The sequence below is a fragment of the Blennius ocellaris genome (assembly GCF_963422515.1).
Source record: "Blennius ocellaris genome assembly, chromosome: 12".
Taxonomy (NCBI): Eukaryota; Metazoa; Chordata; class Actinopteri; order Blenniiformes; family Blenniidae; genus Blennius; species Blennius ocellaris.
Window position 1 is genome coordinate 18,133,730 of NC_137661.1, and position 19,986 is coordinate 18,153,715.

At 38.9% G+C, this 19,986-nt stretch overlaps 2 protein-coding genes across 2 annotated transcripts; both read right to left on the reverse strand.

Annotated features, from left to right (window-relative positions):
* Positions 1 to 1,194: 1,194 nt before the first annotated feature.
* On the reverse strand, positions 1,195 to 2,397 carry rxfp3.2b (relaxin family peptide receptor 3.2b; the record flags this gene model as incomplete). Its single annotated transcript, XM_080506872.1, has 1 exon — positions 1,195 to 2,397. One exon carries the CDS (start codon positions 2,395 to 2,397, stop codon positions 1,195 to 1,197), a length of 1,203 nt encoding a protein of 400 aa, XP_080362998.1.
* A 9,812-nt stretch (positions 2,398 to 12,209) lies between these two features.
* On the reverse strand, positions 12,210 to 18,373 carry creb3l3a (cAMP responsive element binding protein 3-like 3a; the record flags this gene model as incomplete). The annotated part of the gene is made up of 10 exons (XM_080505779.1): positions 12,210 to 12,526; positions 13,152 to 13,245; positions 13,728 to 13,812; positions 14,022 to 14,090; positions 14,843 to 14,949; positions 15,047 to 15,157; positions 16,602 to 16,735; positions 17,505 to 17,748; positions 17,875 to 17,991; positions 18,353 to 18,373. The coding sequence occupies 10 exons, from the start codon at positions 18,371 to 18,373 to the stop codon at positions 12,210 to 12,212; spliced, it is 1,299 nt and encodes a 432-aa protein (XP_080361905.1).
* Between the last annotated feature and the right edge of the window lie 1,613 nt (positions 18,374 to 19,986).

The window sequence follows — 19,986 nt, forward strand, 5'->3', positions numbered from 1 at the left end:
GCCGTCCACTGACAGAAAAAAAACTTTTTTTTTTCAATGAATGAAGGTCTGTTGCTTAGTTGCTGCAGGCTTTCTTGAAAATCTAAAATATTCATTATGTTTTTTGAGGATTCCCACATCTGGAGCTATGAGCAATCAACATCTGAGTGTGTGTGTAGCTGTGAAGAATCAATGCAAGAGAAAAGGAGAAAAAACAGCAAGCATGATGTACCTTTGGCCAGTGTATGTGTTTGGCTTATATCTGAGCGCCGCAAGATTTCTGGAATAGGGACAAAAGTCTCAAATGAATCTCTTCCACTCTTGATCCTCAAAGATGCCATCAAGGACGGAGCCGGCTGTCATTCAGCTGCCACATAGTTCTCCTACTGAGAAGTCGAATTATAAGGACTACATTCAGTACTTGTGACCTTCTTTGCCTCTTTTTTTTTCAAAATTCGAAGTGCTCAAGTCATTTTACCAAGACAATATGCTAAAAGAAAAAAAATTTATTGCAAAGCTGGTTTTTTCTATTTTTCCAATTTTCCCTATGAACACGTTTCAATAGATTTTTTTTTCATTATTTCTTTTTTTTTTCATTATTCAACCACCAGTGGCCTACTCTTTAACAGTTAATGTACTTTTCTGCATGACAGAGAGTACAGTTGCACAAACGCACAGCACACACAAACACAGCAAATGCTCACAATAAAATGTCTCCCTCATACAGTTTTTGCATACTGTCTTTAGATCTTGCGCGCGATATACATGTTGATGATGCATAAAGAGGAAGCAATATTGCTTGTCAGAAGCATAAAAGAGTGAAGTAGAAATCCATTGCGCTATAAAAACATTTGCTGAAGAGCAAATCTTGACAAGTGCAGTCTAAATTGGGACATGTCCCATCATTTAGTCCATGATGTTGTTTTTGAAATAAAGTAGATAAAAAAAAAAAAAAAAAAATTCTGTTAAAACGAAAGCAGCTCAAGATTATTTACACCATAGGCCCATGTTTGCAGGTTCTGGTCAAGGTGCAGCTCTGCCACGGTTCAGATGTCTCTCTGCTCTAAGAATCCTCATTGACAATAAGCTTCTGCGGAGCTTTACATAATTGCATTCCTGTGAATTAAGAGAGGTCTTCAATACATATCCAAAATGGTGCCTGGGTCATTTAAGACAAGGGATGAGAAACAGTGGAATATGCTGAAGTTCAGCCCGCTACACATCCATTTGGACCAGCACGAGAACAGGTGGGGCCTCCGCCACTTTGGCCTTGCGACGCAACAGATGAGTCAAACTCCTGAAGGATGGTGTGGCGTGGAGGAGGAGCTCCTTGAGTCCTGCACGAAACTCACGGCGAATCAGGCAGTAAAGTACTGGGTTGAGGCAGCTGTTGGTGTGTGCCAAGCACACGGTCAGGGGAAAAGCGTAGGCCTGGACATTGTAGAAAGCCTTGCTGAATGGCACGAGATCAAATTTAATGAGCACGCCCCAAAGTGTCAGTGCCTGATTAGGAAGCCAGCACAGGAAGAAGGACAGAACCACGATAACTATGGATTTGGTAACTTTGGATCGACGATTTTGCCGGCCCTGCATTACTTCTGGGCCAGCTGCACCTGCAATCCGTCGGCTGAGGATGAATCGCAGTAACAGTAGGTAGCAAACGGTGATTATAATCAGAGGAATCACAAACCCCAGGAGAACTTTTTGCAACTGGTACAACCCCAATAGAAGCTGTGGATCCCAGCTCCCTGAGTCCGGAAAGCGCACCAAGCAAAGTTCCTCATCTGACACCTGGGCGCTGGTGGAATAAATGGCATGGGGCAAAGTGGCCATCAGAGAAACAGCCCAGATGCACAGGCTTGTCCACTTGGCCCTGGCAGCCGCTGTCTGACGACTGTGCATTTTCAGCGCAGATGAAATAGAGTAATAACGTGCCACACTCATGGCAGTGAGAAAGAAAACACTCGCATACATATTCATGGTAGTGACAGAGCTGATGATTTTGCACATCACCCGACCAAATGGCCAGCGGAAGTCCAGAGCTGTATCCACGGCCCAGAAAGGTAAAGTGAGAACAAACTGGAGATCTGTGATAGCCAGTCCCATCACAAAGCAGTTGATGGATGACTGCTTCTGCCTGTAACGTGAGTGTAGCAGATAGAGAGCCAGTGAGTTTCCCACTAACCCTAATGCACAGACAAGAGAGTACACACACGCTATCATCACACGCACCACTACACTGGAGCTGTCTCCTTGAAATTCCATAATAGATTCCTTGGTGAGGAGCTGCAGCCAGCAGTGCAGCGACAGGTTGCTGGTATAATCCCCACTGTGATTTCCAGTCTTGTCATCTTGAAACATTTGCTGCTCACATGGCTCAGGAGCCAGTGTTTGCACTCCAGTCTCATTAAGCTGCATGGCGAGAATCTGTCTCATCAGAGAGCAGCCTCAAAGGGGGAAAAAAGTTAAGACGGCTGCTGTGTGCAACTGAAGAAGAGAGAAAAAGTTTGCATTGTTCTTAATTGCAGCGTTCATGTTGCATTCGAGTCAAGTTACCTCCCACAGAACCGAAAAAAAAAGCGATCCTCTGCCGCGTTTTACCTCCTCTGATTTTTCAGCGAAAACTCGCAGCTCTCAGCGCAGCGCCGCACCGGTTTATAGGATCCGCGGGAGCGCGCAAAGCTCAGTCACGCGGTCGACGCGCTTGGCTTCACCAAGTGAATGATTGGACGGGAGCGCATCACAGCCAGATAACCGTAGCCACATCAAAGTCTGACAGACTGGCCGTCAGGGGTGAGGCGTGATGTGTTTTGACGTACCAGTCGCACCACCTCCACAATCGTACTTTGCGATGATGTTTTCTGAAATATGCAGAGAAATGACGTGTGTTGTGAATTGTGACAGTATACCAGGCTGAAGCACTGTATACATCTATTGAGACCGTAAAGGACAAGCATCAAGGACAACACACTGCATGTTATATCGCGACTCCCCCAGGAAGAACGAAGCACAGAATTAATTCATCAGAATGTCACCAATATCTATGTTAAAGGACTTTTCAGACATTATTATTATTATTATTATTATTATTATTATTGAAACTATTGAAAACATTCAGAGAAATGCAATGATTTAAAAAATACCTTAACAAGGTATTTTCTTTCGTTTTTCAAACAACGCCCTTTTGTTAATTTCATGAGCAAATATTACCTAATTTTGAAATTTGGCTTTGGAAAATGGGTCAGGAACAGTGTGTGTGTCATAGAGAGCGGGACAGAGAGTGAGAGAGCGAGAGAGAGAGAGAGAAAGAAAGAGAAAGAGAGATAGAGAGAGAGTCAAAATTAAACACTTGTCAAGTCTCCTCCTGTTGCAAGAGCAGAAACTGTTCTGACACTGAAAGGCTCTCAATCACATAATATTGTTTGCTTAAGCAGTCGAACAGGGCAAGGGGAAGAAAAACAAACAAACAAAAAATAACAAAAAAGCACTTGTCAAGTACTGAACGTTTATGTATATCTTTATATCATTTATGTCTTTCATATTACTGAAGAAACCTATACACTATCAGGCTATCTCGTGTTATACTACTAGCTCTTACTTGCCTATTGCACACAAAGCTATACAATTATGTGATTCAATCTGTAAAATAATAGGGAATAGGTCTACTTCATTACTATTCATCTGTTGGTGGATACTTACTGAAATTACATTTTTATTGTTGCTCTCCACTGAGCCCTTCAGAGCCATGCAGAGCTCTGGATGCATGACTGACCCGCCTCACCGAAGTAAACCCTCATTCATTCCAGTGAGAACACCAGTCCTGAATTAGGATCAAAGCATTCATTTGAGAAAGGACAATAATCTCTCCTGTTATATGTATAGGAAGATAATCTTACATAGTTTACAAAATACCTAAGCAGTTCTTAGATATTTTAATGTCCTGGTGAGATCAAAAACCAATACTGTGAAGCCTTCTTTGCTGTTATTCCAACAAACCGACTAACAGACTCCAATTCATCAAGACCTGTGAAGCATTAATCGCCAAAGTTCACTGAACATGTCACTCCACTGCTTATGTAATTAGCCTTCCTCGGTGTATTACAACACATAAACTTCAAAATCCTGTTCACTTTTAAAGCTTTCCACAAACTATACAGCTCATAAATCCCTGGGAAATAGCCATACACATAAACTGTTGCTACAGACTATTACCCTCAGCATAACAGTTGTGCCAGACATTTCCTTTTTACTGCCCCCAGACAAAGAGAGGAAGAAACAAGGAAAAGACAAAATGAGTATCAAGGGGGGGAAAAAGGGACAAGATATGTAGATATAGCTTTATTGTCATTCAAGACATATGCCTTTAGGTGCAAACAAGAAAGAAATGTTTCTGCACAAGGCTCAAAACTAGGCTTTTTAAAAGGTGTCTAAAAACAGGAACAGTGAAAGTATGATAATGAACTGGAAATAAAAAACAGACACACAAGAACAAAGCCTTAACCAAATAATTAAGACATCAAACTGCACAAACAAAATACATCTTGTAGGACAAAGCTAGAATAAATCAAGTGAATAAGCAGTTCTGTTTCTTGTTGCACTTGTCTTTTTTTCCTCAGTGTCTGAGTTTATTCATGACATGTTCTGAATCAAAATCAATCTATACCAGAGCACCAAAATAAAAGGTTATCACTTTGATGACAAAGGGAAATTTGAAAGAAAACATTTGCAATGAAGTTACAAGTATTCTGAAAATGAAATTCTGAAATATGACTATATTGTGATGACAGTTTTTGTCATCGAGTATTCTTTTCAATGGAGATGTTATTAAAGTATTGGTGAATGCAATACCTGGTTGTTTTGCTTGTGTCCTCTCTGATATATGACAAAAGGCACATTCAGAAGGATGGAAATTCATTACAAAGACACAAAGAAAGACAATCACATGCATATGCCCGTATGCAATGTAATCAGAGAGTAGATCCCGTGTGCACATCCTGGCTCGGGTGCCTTTTTGTATGGAGTTTGCATGTTCTCCCTGGGCCTGAGCAGCTGGGCCTGCTCCAGCACGTTGTGAGAAGCAACACAATTAAAAAATGTTTTAAGTATTCACTTGGTGCCAGTTGGCATCATATTACACCACCTGTTGAAGCTTCCAGGGTTCATTCAAGCCGAGGGTGACTTCAGGTTTATAAAAAGTGATCCGACCGTCCACAGAAGACTGGAGGAACAATTCTCATGAGAATGAGAACTCTGTCACCTTGAGCTTTCGCAAAAACTTCTCTTCAGTGTAAGTAATCCCTCTGTGTTAGTTTTCGAACAAATTAAAAAGACACGACAGCATGGGTAAAAATAAATAAATAAATAATCTGCACACTTTTAATCCTCTGCGACCCACTTCTTGTCAACTTAACACTCCTTAAACCCCTAAATGTGCAAGGCTCTGACAGGATGCCTGGTTTAATGTTCTAAGCATTCAAATCTGTGATGAAGAATAATTCTACACACGCTGCTCACTAAAGCCTCTGACATTTCATAGGTTGCGTTCTGAATCACTTCTAATCAACTGAGTTATGCAGCCGTGAAGGGCACCTCACATTAACTCTGTAATACAAATGTGAATAAAGTCATAAGTAATTGCTTGGACTGACGCCAAATAATCTGTTTGGCATATCGTCAATACATTTATTATTTGGGGGGTTGTAAGGATAATGCAGTGTTGTTTACTTTAGCTGCTGGTGTCACATTTAAAGACCCAGATCAGTATCCCAGGATTGTGTCACTTTTGGAGAGATAAACTATTTGTACAAATGTGAATACAGTGATTTGTCAAATTCTAAGAATGGTTGATGTCTCATGTCGCCTCAAGGAGTTCCTTCAACATTATTAAGCATCCACCAAGTCGCTCCACCGTCAGCCTGAGGGGTCATGTATTCTTTATCTGGGTCATTGATCTGTGGTATTCAGATGCTTCACAGCACCAGAATTTAATCATCCAAATGTTAACATAAATTTTACATCGTTTTAATAAGTCTGATTTTTCTTTTTCTCCTGAATGATCCCAGCTACCGTAATTGAATCACTGCTATCTATCAGACCCATGAGAATGTATTTCTTGGTTCATTCACATGACAAAAATATTAAAAAATTGGTGATTGATTAAATTGACATGTTGAGTGTGCTCTGAGGTTTCGCTCCTTGAATGAATGTTGTCCCAGTGGGGCCAGAGGTCATATCTCCTGAAAACTGACAGTCCTGGGGTATGCTAAGACATATGTCTTCCAGTTCAGACAGTTGGCCTGAGGCTATTAGACAGAATCACCTTGAGATTGAGACCTTGAGAGAAACTACATGGAAAAGTAATTTACCTTAGCATGTCATCTGTTTGGTTCATGTTTTGTTCAGACTGTGCATTTGGGATGTAATTCCACAATTGAAAATTCAGCTAAGATCAGAGAACCTTTTTCATAATCATAATGAACTGCCTAAAGCTCCAGTTGCAGTGGGTTGAAAGAACTTGCAACTGGTTGGAGACACACAAAATAAATCATAAAAGTGACAAAATAGTGACAATTGTACTTTTGAACACACTAAATTATGATCATAATTACTCATGAATGTGGCACAAGTGTTGCAAGAATCTTGACCCAACTACACACAATTTTTGGTCAAATCACCCTGGACTTTTCACATATGTGTAATAATAATAATAATAATAATTACTCCTACCCCTCAGATAAAATTAGCCAATTAACAATTTCTTACAATTTTCTTCCAATGAATGCATGTACTCCCCAATTACACAACAGTTGTAATAGTTAAGAATTTTTGACCATGCAAATATAATGTTTCCCAGTCCAATAGATATTAATCATAAAGACACTGTGGGATAAAGACCCCAACCTGCATGAAGATCAGACTGAACTGCTGAAGTCTCATTCTTTGACTTCTTTCACTTAGAATCTCAAATTGAAGAGGAGAAATATGTCAAACAAGATTCTCTCAAAATTCTACCCTGCAATGACACTAAGTGGTGGTTGAACATTTCTTCAGGAAGCTCATGAACACGTTTCTCATTATGGAAGCAATGTCACAATAACTGATGTGAAACCCAAAGAAGACTTGTAGGCGTGCACCGCTAAATGTCTGCCAAGGTGGACCAAGCAACAAACCGAGTCGACACCATTTGAGTAGTCAAAGACAGGTGCAGTGTCACAAGGGGCGTTGAAATCTATGTTTTTCATTATTGTCATATGGAGGCAATATAGCACTTATGACGACAGCAATGGAACCTGAATACAAAGGAGTAGTCAAGTTCACATCACATCGAGACAGTGATTCTCTGTTGATGACAACAGAGATGAATGTCAACACAATTGTATACAATACTGTGATATGCATCATGTTAAATTCATTGAAAAAACAAAACAAAACAAGTTTAACATAGGTTTTAAAACACAGAAGGATTTTGGGCTGTGCAGGTCGAGTTGAGCTTTTTAAGGGCTTAGCTTGGCTAGAGGTTCGCTGGCTTTATAATAAAAGCCTCAGACTCCTTCAAAATTAAAGTCCTTGTTTATGAATACCTTAAAAATTTATATTTAATCAATATTAAAATGGGCCAGAGGCCAAGATTGGGCCGATCCTGATGTGCCAGACGGGAGGCCAGAGAATGAGGTCCCGATCAAGACTACTTACAGCATTAATTTCCTTTTCCTTTAGTGTTCTCCTTATCAATCGACCTGTGAAGTACTTTGAATTATACCAGTCTCATTGACTTTGTGTTTTTGTCATCCCTTTAGGACAAACATCACTATGCACAGTGAACTCATTTAAAACACACCGCATGCCTCTTTCAGCTTTATCTTCCTCTGAAATGCACTCAAGTGTCATCACACCTTACTTGACTACATCATTTAATTAATACTCCATTACATTTTTAAATTCACAAAAATCAATTTAAACTAAATCAATCAAATGTGCAAAATATGAGAATGAAAATGTATTCCCCGAGCATATCTGAATAAGACATGAATCCACGTATATTAATAAATGACGTTTTAAGTTTGTAACAGGTTTATGCTAACTATATGTATAAACTATCTGGATCAGAGGGAGTCTTTTTTAAGTCACTAAGATTAATTGCATTTAACCTTCAGTCTATGTATACAAGAGATGGTTTCTCGTGCTAATGAGTGGATTAAGCTTGAGAGGCCAAGGATCAGAAACATTGTACAGAGCTGGTATTAGGCTGGCTCACACATAGAGAAAAGATGACAGCGAGTGGCAATTATAGAAAAATTGTTAACCTAATATGATCTTTATTGTAATGTGACTCCAAAGGCTGGAGTCCTGTGACTCCAGCCTTTGTGTCTGCACTGTGCGTTTGCTCACCTCATATTAGAGAACATCAACAAACGACCATCTTAACAAGCCTTTCTGTGGGGGCATTGGAGCTTCTTTTCACTTCTGCTTTGCGGCCTGGACTTAGTTACAACACGTTCCCAAATTCAAACAGGGCATTTCGTTTAACAGTGCATGTCAGTAACCTCGACTTTGCAATGTTGTACGACCAAGGACTTTCCCCTTGCAGCTCAATTTCACCCAGTCACTTCACTCTATTAGTGTCATACCACAAAGAACACAAAAAAAAGCCCATTAGTAAATTGGAAATGAAGCTGTGAAGTCTCTTTGAAAGATGCTCAGTCTTTCCAAATTTCCCTCATGGCTGATCAAACTCAGTGGGAGCCGATGTGTAAAGCCTCACAGGCTCTGTGGGGATCGGCTTAATCAAAGCAATGCATTAGGATGTTCATTAGAGACTCTTGCACTGATTGGAAACAATGGAAAACACACCAAGTAGGGTAGAAAGAGCAAAGACTATCAGTGAATATCAGAAAAAGGGGTCAATGATGGGTCGCCCAGTTTAGCACTTCATGCGATTTTGTTTCTTTTTAGACAAATAAAAAAAAATAAAAATCAATTTGGCATTATTCTAATTGCTACTGTTAGAAATATGGCTTTTTTTCTTGTTTGAAATATGCAAATTAAAAAAAAACAACAACAATGAAAAAAAAGCCCTGAGCAAAGCCAGCATGAATAAACTAAAAAATGACCCTGATCAGGTTTCTAAGATCATAGAAACAAAATGAATTAGACACACAGACTGATTAAAAGTCACTCATGAAGGGAGATCTGAGAAAAGCAAGGCTTTGTTTTATCTGTGAACCAGAAGACATTTACAATGTTCAAAATATGAACAGTTTATAGCTGCAACTGTAAAAGCCATTGGCCATTAAATATGCTTTTAATTGATTTCCATAGAATTGATTTTGCCCTCTGGATAAAAGGGCGTTTATTAGTTCAAATTGGATTAAATATGCAGAGCAGTGGTAAATTAACAGCTGAGCTAAATAGTGAAAATGGCACTGCTATCGTTTATTCAGTTATTGTAGGTTTATTATTATGCATATTTTGTTAGAATGGTACAGAACCTTAAAACAGCTATAAGTCACAGTTTTTGTAACCAGTTTCTGGACATTCACTATGAGCTTCATTTTAATGAATCTAAAGTAACTAGACCGTAGCCACATTTACACTGTCACTTGGACGAATGCAGTTTTACTGCAGATGAGACACTCTTTGTTATTAAAACACTGTGAAACATGAAAACCTACATTTTGTATAGTGTCAGTGTAATACGTCTACTTCGGGCTGTTGTATTGTCGTCTGCTGACATAAACCAAATGACTTTACTGGGAGGAAATTAGGCTTCTCTTCTTCATGCTGCGTACTAAAGTTTCATTGAATGAACTGTAATCTGTAAAGTCAATTGTCAACAGTCAATACATTTAGTCATAGATTTTCTGCAAAACCATGTCCTGAGTCTTTACCCTGTATGCAATACTAGACCCGTGACTGTCAACCTTTCCATGCCACGAACACCACCATACATTGCTTTTTACTAAAAATAAATAGAGTGAATATCTTAAAAAAAAGAGAGAGAGAGAGCCAGACTGTTCATATTGTAGGTGAACAAGCCAAGACGGTCCCTTGTTTGAATAAGTTACTGAATACTGGACAATCACTTGAGTTTTTGGGCTGTTTACAAAGCAGGCTTCATTTTCTGTTCAAGTATTTGGATGGCCGCGAGTGTTGATGAGTTTGTTCTGATAGCGAGATCTAGAAATTACCAGCATCTCAGTAAAGCATGTAGGTGGTTTCCAGGTTTAGTTTGTGATGAGGCAGCTTTATATACTCATGTTGGGATGACGACCCACTGCATGACTATTGCAATAGATTCCTTCCTTTTGACCATTTTAACTGTGAACATCAGCTTTGTTTTTTTGGTTGTTGCCTTTGAGTGTCTATTTTATCTTGAAATAACGCTTGAGCTGCTTTTGCCCTATTTCTGTCTTCTTCATACGTTACAGCCTCCTAATCTTCTGTGGCGACTTGGTTGCATTTTGTGCTTGGTTGCTATAAAATATCAAGAGGCTTGTCCTTTACTTCACTGAGCTTCCCTCCCTTCTCAGTTTCCATACATTCATATGTCACATTACATGTTATTAGTATTATCTTTCTCCACGCAATCTCATTTCTGTACTTGACAGCAGGATGTTTGAAGGTGGAAAAGGGAGTTTGTTATTTCTTCCTCTTTCCCACATCTGTGCTGTTTGCACTTGAGTATTTGTCTGCCTGTTGCTCACTGGCTCTGTTCTATCCTTTCCTGACTGGAACAACAGAAAGTGGTTACCTCTGAGTTCGGTTCTGCAGAAGTTGCTTCCTCGTTAAAGAATTTTTCTTTTCCATCAACTTCTATACTAGCTGAGTTGGTTTTTCTCTGGAAAAATGCCATGAGGCACCTGTGTTGTTATTGGTGCTGTATCAATAAAATTCAATTTAATGTAATTGTCTGGGATTAGAAAGGAACAACATTTAAAGAAGAGTTGGTTTACGCTCAAGTTCTTTGAACATAAAATAATTCATTAACTTAAGTTTGAGTTTTATCTAATTCATTACCTTAAGTTAGAAGAACTTGATTCATTTAGGTGTTACCAATTGAAATAATTGGTTAAGTTGGTATAAGAATTATTATTATTATTATTTTTTTTTTTTTTTTTATCAACCTTGACCTAAACACTGACTGCAAATCCACACAGGCACAGGAGGATCATGCAATCTGAAGCAGGGAGACTCTGCCAGCCAGAAGGTTCGTATCATGTAGAACATGTTATGATACATTATGTTACCGTATTATTTTTGCTAAGTCTAAATATGAATGAAAAATGTTAAACTTAGTTATTTTCTGTTGCTGTTTTGAGTCAACATAGGTCAGAGGGTTTCCTCTGTGGTTCTTTTCATCCTGGAACTGAATCTCCAGCTAGTCTATAAAGATAAGGAGGTGGTAAATATCATCATCACCCAATCAGCCCTCCGTTTTGGTGAAACCCAGTCTCCAACAGCAACAACAGTACCGTCTTCATTCCATCATTGCGTGGTGGCAAAGGACGTACAGAAGGTGAGTAAGTGCACAAACATCATGGATTCATGCAAACATGTCAAAAAGCCATTTACTGAGTAAGAAGTCAGACTCTTGAGATAAGAGGTCATCTCTCCCACCTTTGACCCAGTTTTACCGTCTCCCTCTCTGTGAACTGTACTTCCACTGACATCAAATCTGTAATTGCCCTTTGAGAGATTACACATGAGATCTTTCCAGTCCGTACTGGCAGAGGAGAGGAACTGTGTCCTTTTTAATTATTTACTGCTTGAAATCATATGAAGATATAAAACAGTTTTTTTTCTGGTTTCTTTTATTTGAGTCACTTTCATCCGTGAAAAAAAGGGTTGCAGTTCTGCAAAGAAAAACACTTTGATGCATGAAAAATTATGTCTTTAGAATAAAACTGTACAGACCATCAGAGTTCTATTCACATAGTTTTTGACATACTGAAACAGGAATATATACGCACATCCTATCAAAGCCAGAAGGAAAAGCATTCACACTCCAAGTTGGCGGCCAATTTCAGTGAAATTGAAATACATATACTGATATAAAAGAGTATCACAAATGAAGAGATAATGCATTCAGACAGAATTTGTATTAAAGGCAAAACAAGAATTATCCACTCTTAATCCCCCTGTCTACTGTGTGTAAACAAAAGTCCCTGATAATTCCCTGCTCTACTATTAGGAGAAGAACGATTTATGTGCCGCAGGTTCCATCATTTCTCTTACATGTCATCAGCATGTGGTCGCAGCCCAGCAGAGCGGTGGGGATTCAAGGTCACAGTCGCTATGTGACCAGTAATTGGGTCCACATGGAATGGACCGATCGGATCTTCCTGAGTGATGTTTAGAGACCCGGACTCCAAACTTGACTGCTCTGGGTTTACTCCCAGCTTCTCCATCAGCGCCGTAATATCTTGCAGCCGCTGCTCTCCTGGTAAATGTCGGTGCAGAGGCTCTGATTCAGGTTCGCTGGAGAATGGCGAGTCAGTGACATGTATCACACGGGAAGCCTGGAGGTCCTGCAGGGACCGTGACTGGACTGTGGGAGGATGAGGGATGGAGAAAAGTTAAGAAAAATAAACGAATAACAGGTCATGCTTCTGTGGGTACAGAGCTCAGCTTATTATTGACTTTTTCTTACCTGGCGCACCCCAGTTGACAAGTGTGTGTGTGTGTGTGTGTGTGTGTGTGTGTGTGTGTGTGTGTGTGTGTGTGTGTGTGTGTGTGTGTGTGTGTGTGTGTGTGTGTGTGTGTGTGTGTGTGTGTGTGAGCACATGCTCGAGTTCATGACACTTCAAAAATATGTAAATATGTCTATTATCGACATTTGCAGTCATTGCAGGCCGAGCAAGACAACACAAAATAATTTCAGAAAGTTGTGTTTATCATTCTGATCATCAAATAAGTTTCAATCCCATCAGAAGCTGCAAACAGAGCAATAGCTTTAATAACGTTGATGATCATACATGGCCTTACTCCTCTGTGCACTACAAACAATCTTTCCAGATTTACGGCAACAGTAAATTCTTGAACAGGCTGAGCATGGTGAGAGACTCTGCAGATGAGAACCTTTCCTGCCATGAGCAAGAACGGCTGTGACAGAGAGGTGCTGGATTAAGTGGCAGGTGGCTCCATAAGGCCAGGCGGTAGTGAAGGTTACTCACTTCTGACTGGACTGAAGTCTCCTTGGCTGACCTTGGTGTCAGAGAAAGGTTTGAGACTGGGGAATATGATTAAGGAGAAGGACAGCAGAAGCACCTATAAGGACAGAAAAGTGAAAAACAGAGGAACACAGACAAAGAGAGTTAAGTAAATGACAAATGGGTTAAATGCGCTAATGGAATTGTGAGTAAAACATGTATTAAGCTTGCAGTGATTCGAGGGAATCGTAAAAAACATGTCTTATAATATAACAGTTTCTGATATTCATTTTTACTTATTAAAAAAATGAAAGTTACCCTCTCCTCTCAGATATTTCGTTGCCACAAAGTTTCCACTTGAGAAATCAATAAACAATTAGTTCATGACAGTGTGTTTCGCATTATATGGACTGTCTCTCTTGTATCCTTTGTGCTGTCCATTGTACACATAAATACAATGGTGTCTGTGGGTGGCTAATCCAGCTGTAACAGTTGTTGCTGTTGGCACGCAGTCAAGGTGCTTTTTTTTTCAGTTTATAATGAATCATGTGGTGTGTTTGGGGTGTTTATTTATCTGGCGAGCACAGATTATTGCCATACCAGCACACATGTCCCAGTCTGGGCTGGCTTGTTAGATGTATTCATGACCAGAGCCTGCAGCCGGCGCAGCTGTTCCATTAGTGACCTGCAGTGAGGAGTGGAGAAAAAGAATGAAAGACAAAGAAAACAGAGAAAGAAAACACAGCTGGATTAGTGATGGTTTGAGGAAGCAAGAGGGCACAATGCCAGAAGCAGTTTATGAATGGGAGATTTTTCTACAACATATATTAGCTAAAATTGTCAGAAAAATGAATGTAGGGAATGAAAACACATTTCCATTTTAAATGGACTCACACGTTGCATTTCTCCAGCTGAGACACTTTTCTCTGTAGCTCCTGGTTGTGTGCATTGCAAGCAGCCATCCTATATGAGACAAATACACGAGGGAGCAGACCAGAACCAGGTCAAATTTCTCAGAGTAAGAAAAAAAATAATCAAATGCACATATCTATACTGATGCCACAGGATATATAACAACTATAGAATGTTATAAATAACAACAAAATGTCACCTGGTGATTTGATGTGACAGGGTTGTGATTTTGTACGTTTTTCTTTACTATCACTCTGACATATTGTATTCATACTGCAGTAGTGTGGCATATTTCCCAAAGCAAAGCATGGCTTCAGCCTCGGATTAAGTTTCTCCATATGCTCAGAAGGTAACTCTAAAAACTCACTTGGAGTCATGTAAACAGCCCCTCCTCATAAATACATTCCTGTCACAGCGGCTGATTGCAGCTTTTTGCACAAAAAGAAAATACATCACAACTGTGAAATCTTGGGGCTCTTCAACCATTGCACCAATAAGTTTGTTTGAAACGTATAATTGTATACAGCCAATTGTGTTTTACATGATTATTTAGACAATGAGTAATGCATGCTTTCAACTAACATGTCCAGAGAAGTGAAAAGCATGACAAGTGTATCAATACATTAAATTAAACTCTAAAATAAATTGTCAAATAATCGTCTTGAGGGTACAAAAAAAGTGACGAAATTGCTCTCTTCATTAAAAAGTAATTTTCTGTTATTAAATTTGCAGTTATCTTGCTAAAACCTAGAAAAGCACCATGAATACTCATTGACACGCTTATGTAAAATACAGCTGCTGACCTGCTCTCCAGCCCATCGATGTACTCCTTCTTCTTCTTCCTGCTCTCCTGGGCCGACTGCTTGTTGCGAATCTTCCGCCGTATTTTCTTCAGAATCCTTTCTTCGTACTGATTGACAAGAGAAGAAACATTTCCATTCTGTGCTTCTGTGGAATAAATTATTGGAGCTGATATTTTCATTACTTTGGTATTGATGGTAAATTACCTTTGTAAGAGGGAGCTGGTTGGGCAGAGTGACGCCTTCCTTTGCTAAGAGCTTCTTCTCATCTTCATTGAGAATCAGCTCCTGAATGGACTTCTGGGATTGCTGGGTGGGCTGGTGGTGAAATATTAATATTTGAAACATTCTGATTTAATTTTATTTCTGACACACCTCTTCTGCCACTTATTTTCTGTCTCTAGAGCTGCACAGAAAATAGAGTTAAATGATGGAATGCTATCAGGCTGCTTCATCAGTCTTATTTCATGGTTACCTCGAAGCAATTATGTCAGGGGAAGTTAAATTGCATCCTGCAGCACTCCTTCATCTTATTAAACTGGGTTGAGAAGCTACGTTCAGTATCAGCAATGAGCTGAGATCCACTCCTCTGTACGCCCTCAAGTTTAAGAAGCACCAATAAATTATTCTGCCCGTGGTGAGCTTGACCCGACGATAGAGATATCCTCTTGAATGAAATTAAATCTCATGGTCATGTCTGATTATGGCAAAACAAAAAGGGATGTCATAATATGCTGAGAAAATATAATAAGTTAGAACTTGTTCAAAAGTACACGCACACACACACACACACACACACACACACACACACACACACACACACACACACACACACACACACACACACACACACACACACACACACACACACACACACACACGCGCACACAAATCAATACAACATGAGGATATTGGGGGTAAAGGAGTAAAATTCTAAATCTTTTTTTGTTTAATGCCCCTAAAGAGGTTGGAAATAGGTTGAAAAGATGAGATCTGAATCTTTAGGCTGTCTCTCTTCAGAAAGAGTGTAAGATTTAATTTCAAAGATTCGTGTTAATCCTTTTTAAACTTTATCAAGACCTTAAAGTGGTAACAATAAACCAGTTAAAGCTATTTGGTTTATTTTGTTTTTCATGATCTATAATAATTTGTCAAGTGAAAAAGTTACATTTCACAGCTTTTAATTTAATCTTTTAACTATTTAATCATATATTTTGTTACAACGTTTAAATGTCTATTAGTTTAGAAGTGAAGAAATTATTAAATTATAAAATATGGGCTAAATTGGTGTTGAACAAAGGCTCGCAAAGCACAATATAATTATTTTTTTCATTTATTGTTCATTTGTTCATGTGTTTGCTTGTATTTTTAAGTTGTGTATGATTATTTAGTCAATAATTAAATTTTGAGTTATTTATTATTTTTGAGTTTGTCTTAATGTTTGGCCTATTTGTCATTAATTTGACTTAATCTTTCATTTGTTCTTCATCTTCAATTGATTCTATATATTTCAACGTAACCAGGAGTCATATATTAGACAAGACAATTCACTATAACAGAATCCGGACGAAAATGCATTTTGTATTTCTCCTTTCCGTTTCATAAAACAAGTCAAAGCTGCCTCAAGCTCAGCTAATCTTCTTCACGTCAACAAAAGGTGAAAAATTTTATTTGAATTATAAAACCTCACATCAGACAATGTCATCAAACAATGAGTTGTGTGCAAGTCGTACACAAATGAATACAATCTGGATGCACTTACAGGCTCTGGCGTGCCGTTTAGTAGCAGATCTTTGACAGTCAGCGGCAGGCCAGAGGACATCTGTGGTCTATGCACACCAGAAGGGTATTGCATAAGCCTCATTTTGCCCATTGTGTTGCTAAACTCCCAGCCATCTGCATCAAAACAGACACAATAATACACATAAGAAACAAACAAACGAAGTTTCACTTGGATTCGTGTCAAAGAGCCTTAAAATTGTCCTACAAACAGTTAGCCTGTTTTCTGTATGTTTAATTTTTTTGTTTCTTAATCGAAAGCAACATGTCATTGTTTATTTTAATACTCTGACACACAGTCAGAAATAATCAATGATATCCTTCTTATTACCTTCTAAAATCCGGGGTTTATATGTTGGAATACTAATCTCAGAAGTATCTCTTTTTATTAATCATTTTTGGTCACAATTAATGTTAAACACTGCAACATTTAGCAATGTAACCTTAATTAAAATAAATAAACTGTAGACAAGACAAAATATTAATAATGACTACAACAAGTTGATTTAGCAATTACATTTATTGTAAACAATGTAAACGATATTCGTCTTTCAATTCATCGTCTCAACTGTGGGCTGTGGGAAGAGGAGCTGATCCAAGTTGAAAATGGGTGAAAACACAGTGAAACACATAATCACACACGGTCACATTCACACTATGTGAGAATCATGACTGAACCTCCAATGATAAATCTTCTGTAAGAAAAAAATAGGGGTCCCTTCCTGATGAATTTAAATACATATTTTCTTTTAACTTGATTATCTTGAATTCTATTTTCCAAAGCTTTTGATACTTCAATTAGATAAGATAACAACCATAGGTTTATCAAGACCCCAAAACACAAAATATGATTTTGTCAAGGCTTTGATGGGTTTGTGTAACTCACTCAGATCAATGGAGACGTTAGCTTGTTGTCCTGCATTGAATTGTGGTTTTGCACCGAAGTACTGCGTGTCCTCCGGTGGGCTCTCAGGTCGTTGAGGACTATCCATCTGGTCTGAGGGAGGATCCTCACTGATCCCACTGTCACTAGGACATGGGGACCAGAGTGGTGAGGTTGAAACAGAATTGTTTCCACTCAGGAGAGCGTTGAGAAAGTCATTGTCAGCCTGGTTGGGCGGTTGTTGCATCTATAGGGTGAAAACCATTAAAAAAAACAAACAAACATTAGTCTCTCTGACAACTTGGCAGATTATAAGAACTACGGAGGACGTCAAGACAGAAGTATAGATAGATAAAACAACAGTCACACGCACATTTGGTTCCTGAACTGGCCAGCCATAGTGGTTGCCACGGTGCGCCGCTTCCTCGTGACGGAGGATCCCATCATTTTGATCAAACAGCCAGTCAAGCAGCTCATCGCAATCACAGCCCTGAAATGAGGCCACGGCATTGAATAACGACAGAACACTTTGTGTTTGACTTGGCAAGCTTTTAAAGGCAAAAGCAACAAGACTATAATTCGCAATTCTCTTTGAACACACTGTAGTGTACAAGATAGTCCTCTGTACTGTGTAGATATCAGTCCCAGAACAAGACATTTTCTACATGCTTATGAACTGTTATTCCAAAACAGGTATTTATGGATAGATACATACATAGCTTAAACACCTAATTATGTATTTTGGATTTGCTCTGAAGCGTGAACGTAATTCTGTGGGACTTCCCAATGGCCTTTGTCACAGAAACCCAATTTTATAAAGACAAGTGAGGGAAGATTATTTAGATATTTACCTGATCTGAGTACTGCTCCATAGCTCCTTGGTTGAATGGTACAACAGCAAACCCAAAAACAAAGTCGAAATCCAGTCGAAATATCCAATTTACTTTGTTCCCCCTTTCCTAAAGCGTCTCCGGTGCAGCTCTCAGCTCTTCTTAGGTCCAAAGTTCAAACTCCAACACAACACACCCAGCTGACTTCAGTTTGAGTTCAGTTTGTCCCCATTGGCTGTGAAGAGATAACCCAGAAATCTGATTGGTAACGAGAAGGACACAGTTAAGAAAGAGAACAAGTTTGTCTGTCTGGAAACTGAGAACACAGAGTCTCCAGGAAGATGTGCAACATTAGAAGGGGTTAAAGTCTGTTGCTTTCTTTCTTTTTTTTCTTGCTAGTTTATTGACATAAGGATAGGTCTGACCTTTGGCTTATATTTATAACCATGGCACATGACCAACACAAGTCAGTCAACAACAACAACATGACAACATATTTAAATGTGAAAAATCCACATGCAATAGATCTGCTAGTTTGAAACGTAAATAATAAAAAAAAACTGTAAGTAATTTTTGACACATAACTTGGGATATTTCTCTAGATTACTGGTTTTGCAAGAGAGACATTGTTATGTGGAATAATTTAACACAACCTGGAAGATAACAAAATGCCCAATAAATAGGTTATTGTCATCAGAAAAGAGTTTTGTCAGATTTCTTTTTAATTTACAGATTTACACCAGCGCACAGAAAACATATCACTGAGTCTTTGATATGTTTTTTAAAGTATAAATTATTGCTGTTTGTACTTTACTGCAGCTACGGTACGGACCCCATTTGAGGGGTTGTGGCTAAAGTGTTAGGGCGAGTTGCTCCCCAATACCCGACCTCCATAATCAATGTGTCGAAGGATTCTTTAACAAAACACTGAAGCCCCAAACTGCTCCTGATGAAGGCTATGCATCATACTCAATACAATGCTATTGGTTTGTGTGTGAAAGGATGAATATAGAGAACAGTGTTGCCGAAATCCCAATTGATGAGCTATATACGTGAGGTCCATTACCATTTGATTTGTGGTCGGATAAAAAGCATCTCATCAGATGAGTTTTCTTTTCACATGTGGATAGAGGTTTGTGAAGTCTTTTCGTTTCACAGGTTTTTGGTTTCACAACATTTTATTCCAGGAATTGTATTTGATCGTGAACAAGCAACACGTATTATGCAACTATTGGTAGATCCAACTACAGGAGCTCATGGGCAAAATAATAAATACTGGTCGCTTCGAGGGTCAAATATATGACAGTCATATTAAATTATACTTTACACGTGTGATTTTAAGTAATGAAAGGACATTGCTCATTGACCACATTTACATTTTCAGAATAGCAGTTTACCTCACATCTGTGTGTGTGTGTGTGCCCGGTACAATTAGAGCTTGACGTGGGGGGACCCATAGTGACACAACAGGCCAGCGGCCCCCCCGGCCCATTGCTGCCCGTGTACCCAGGACATTTGGACAGTTTTTATGTAAAATTTGTCCTATCACTAAAACCCAAAACCTCAAGCAAGCACATGAATTAATCATCTCGGTGGAGACTGCAATATTGTTAGGCTGAATGTTAAGAGACAAAAACAACAATATAAAGGTTTTT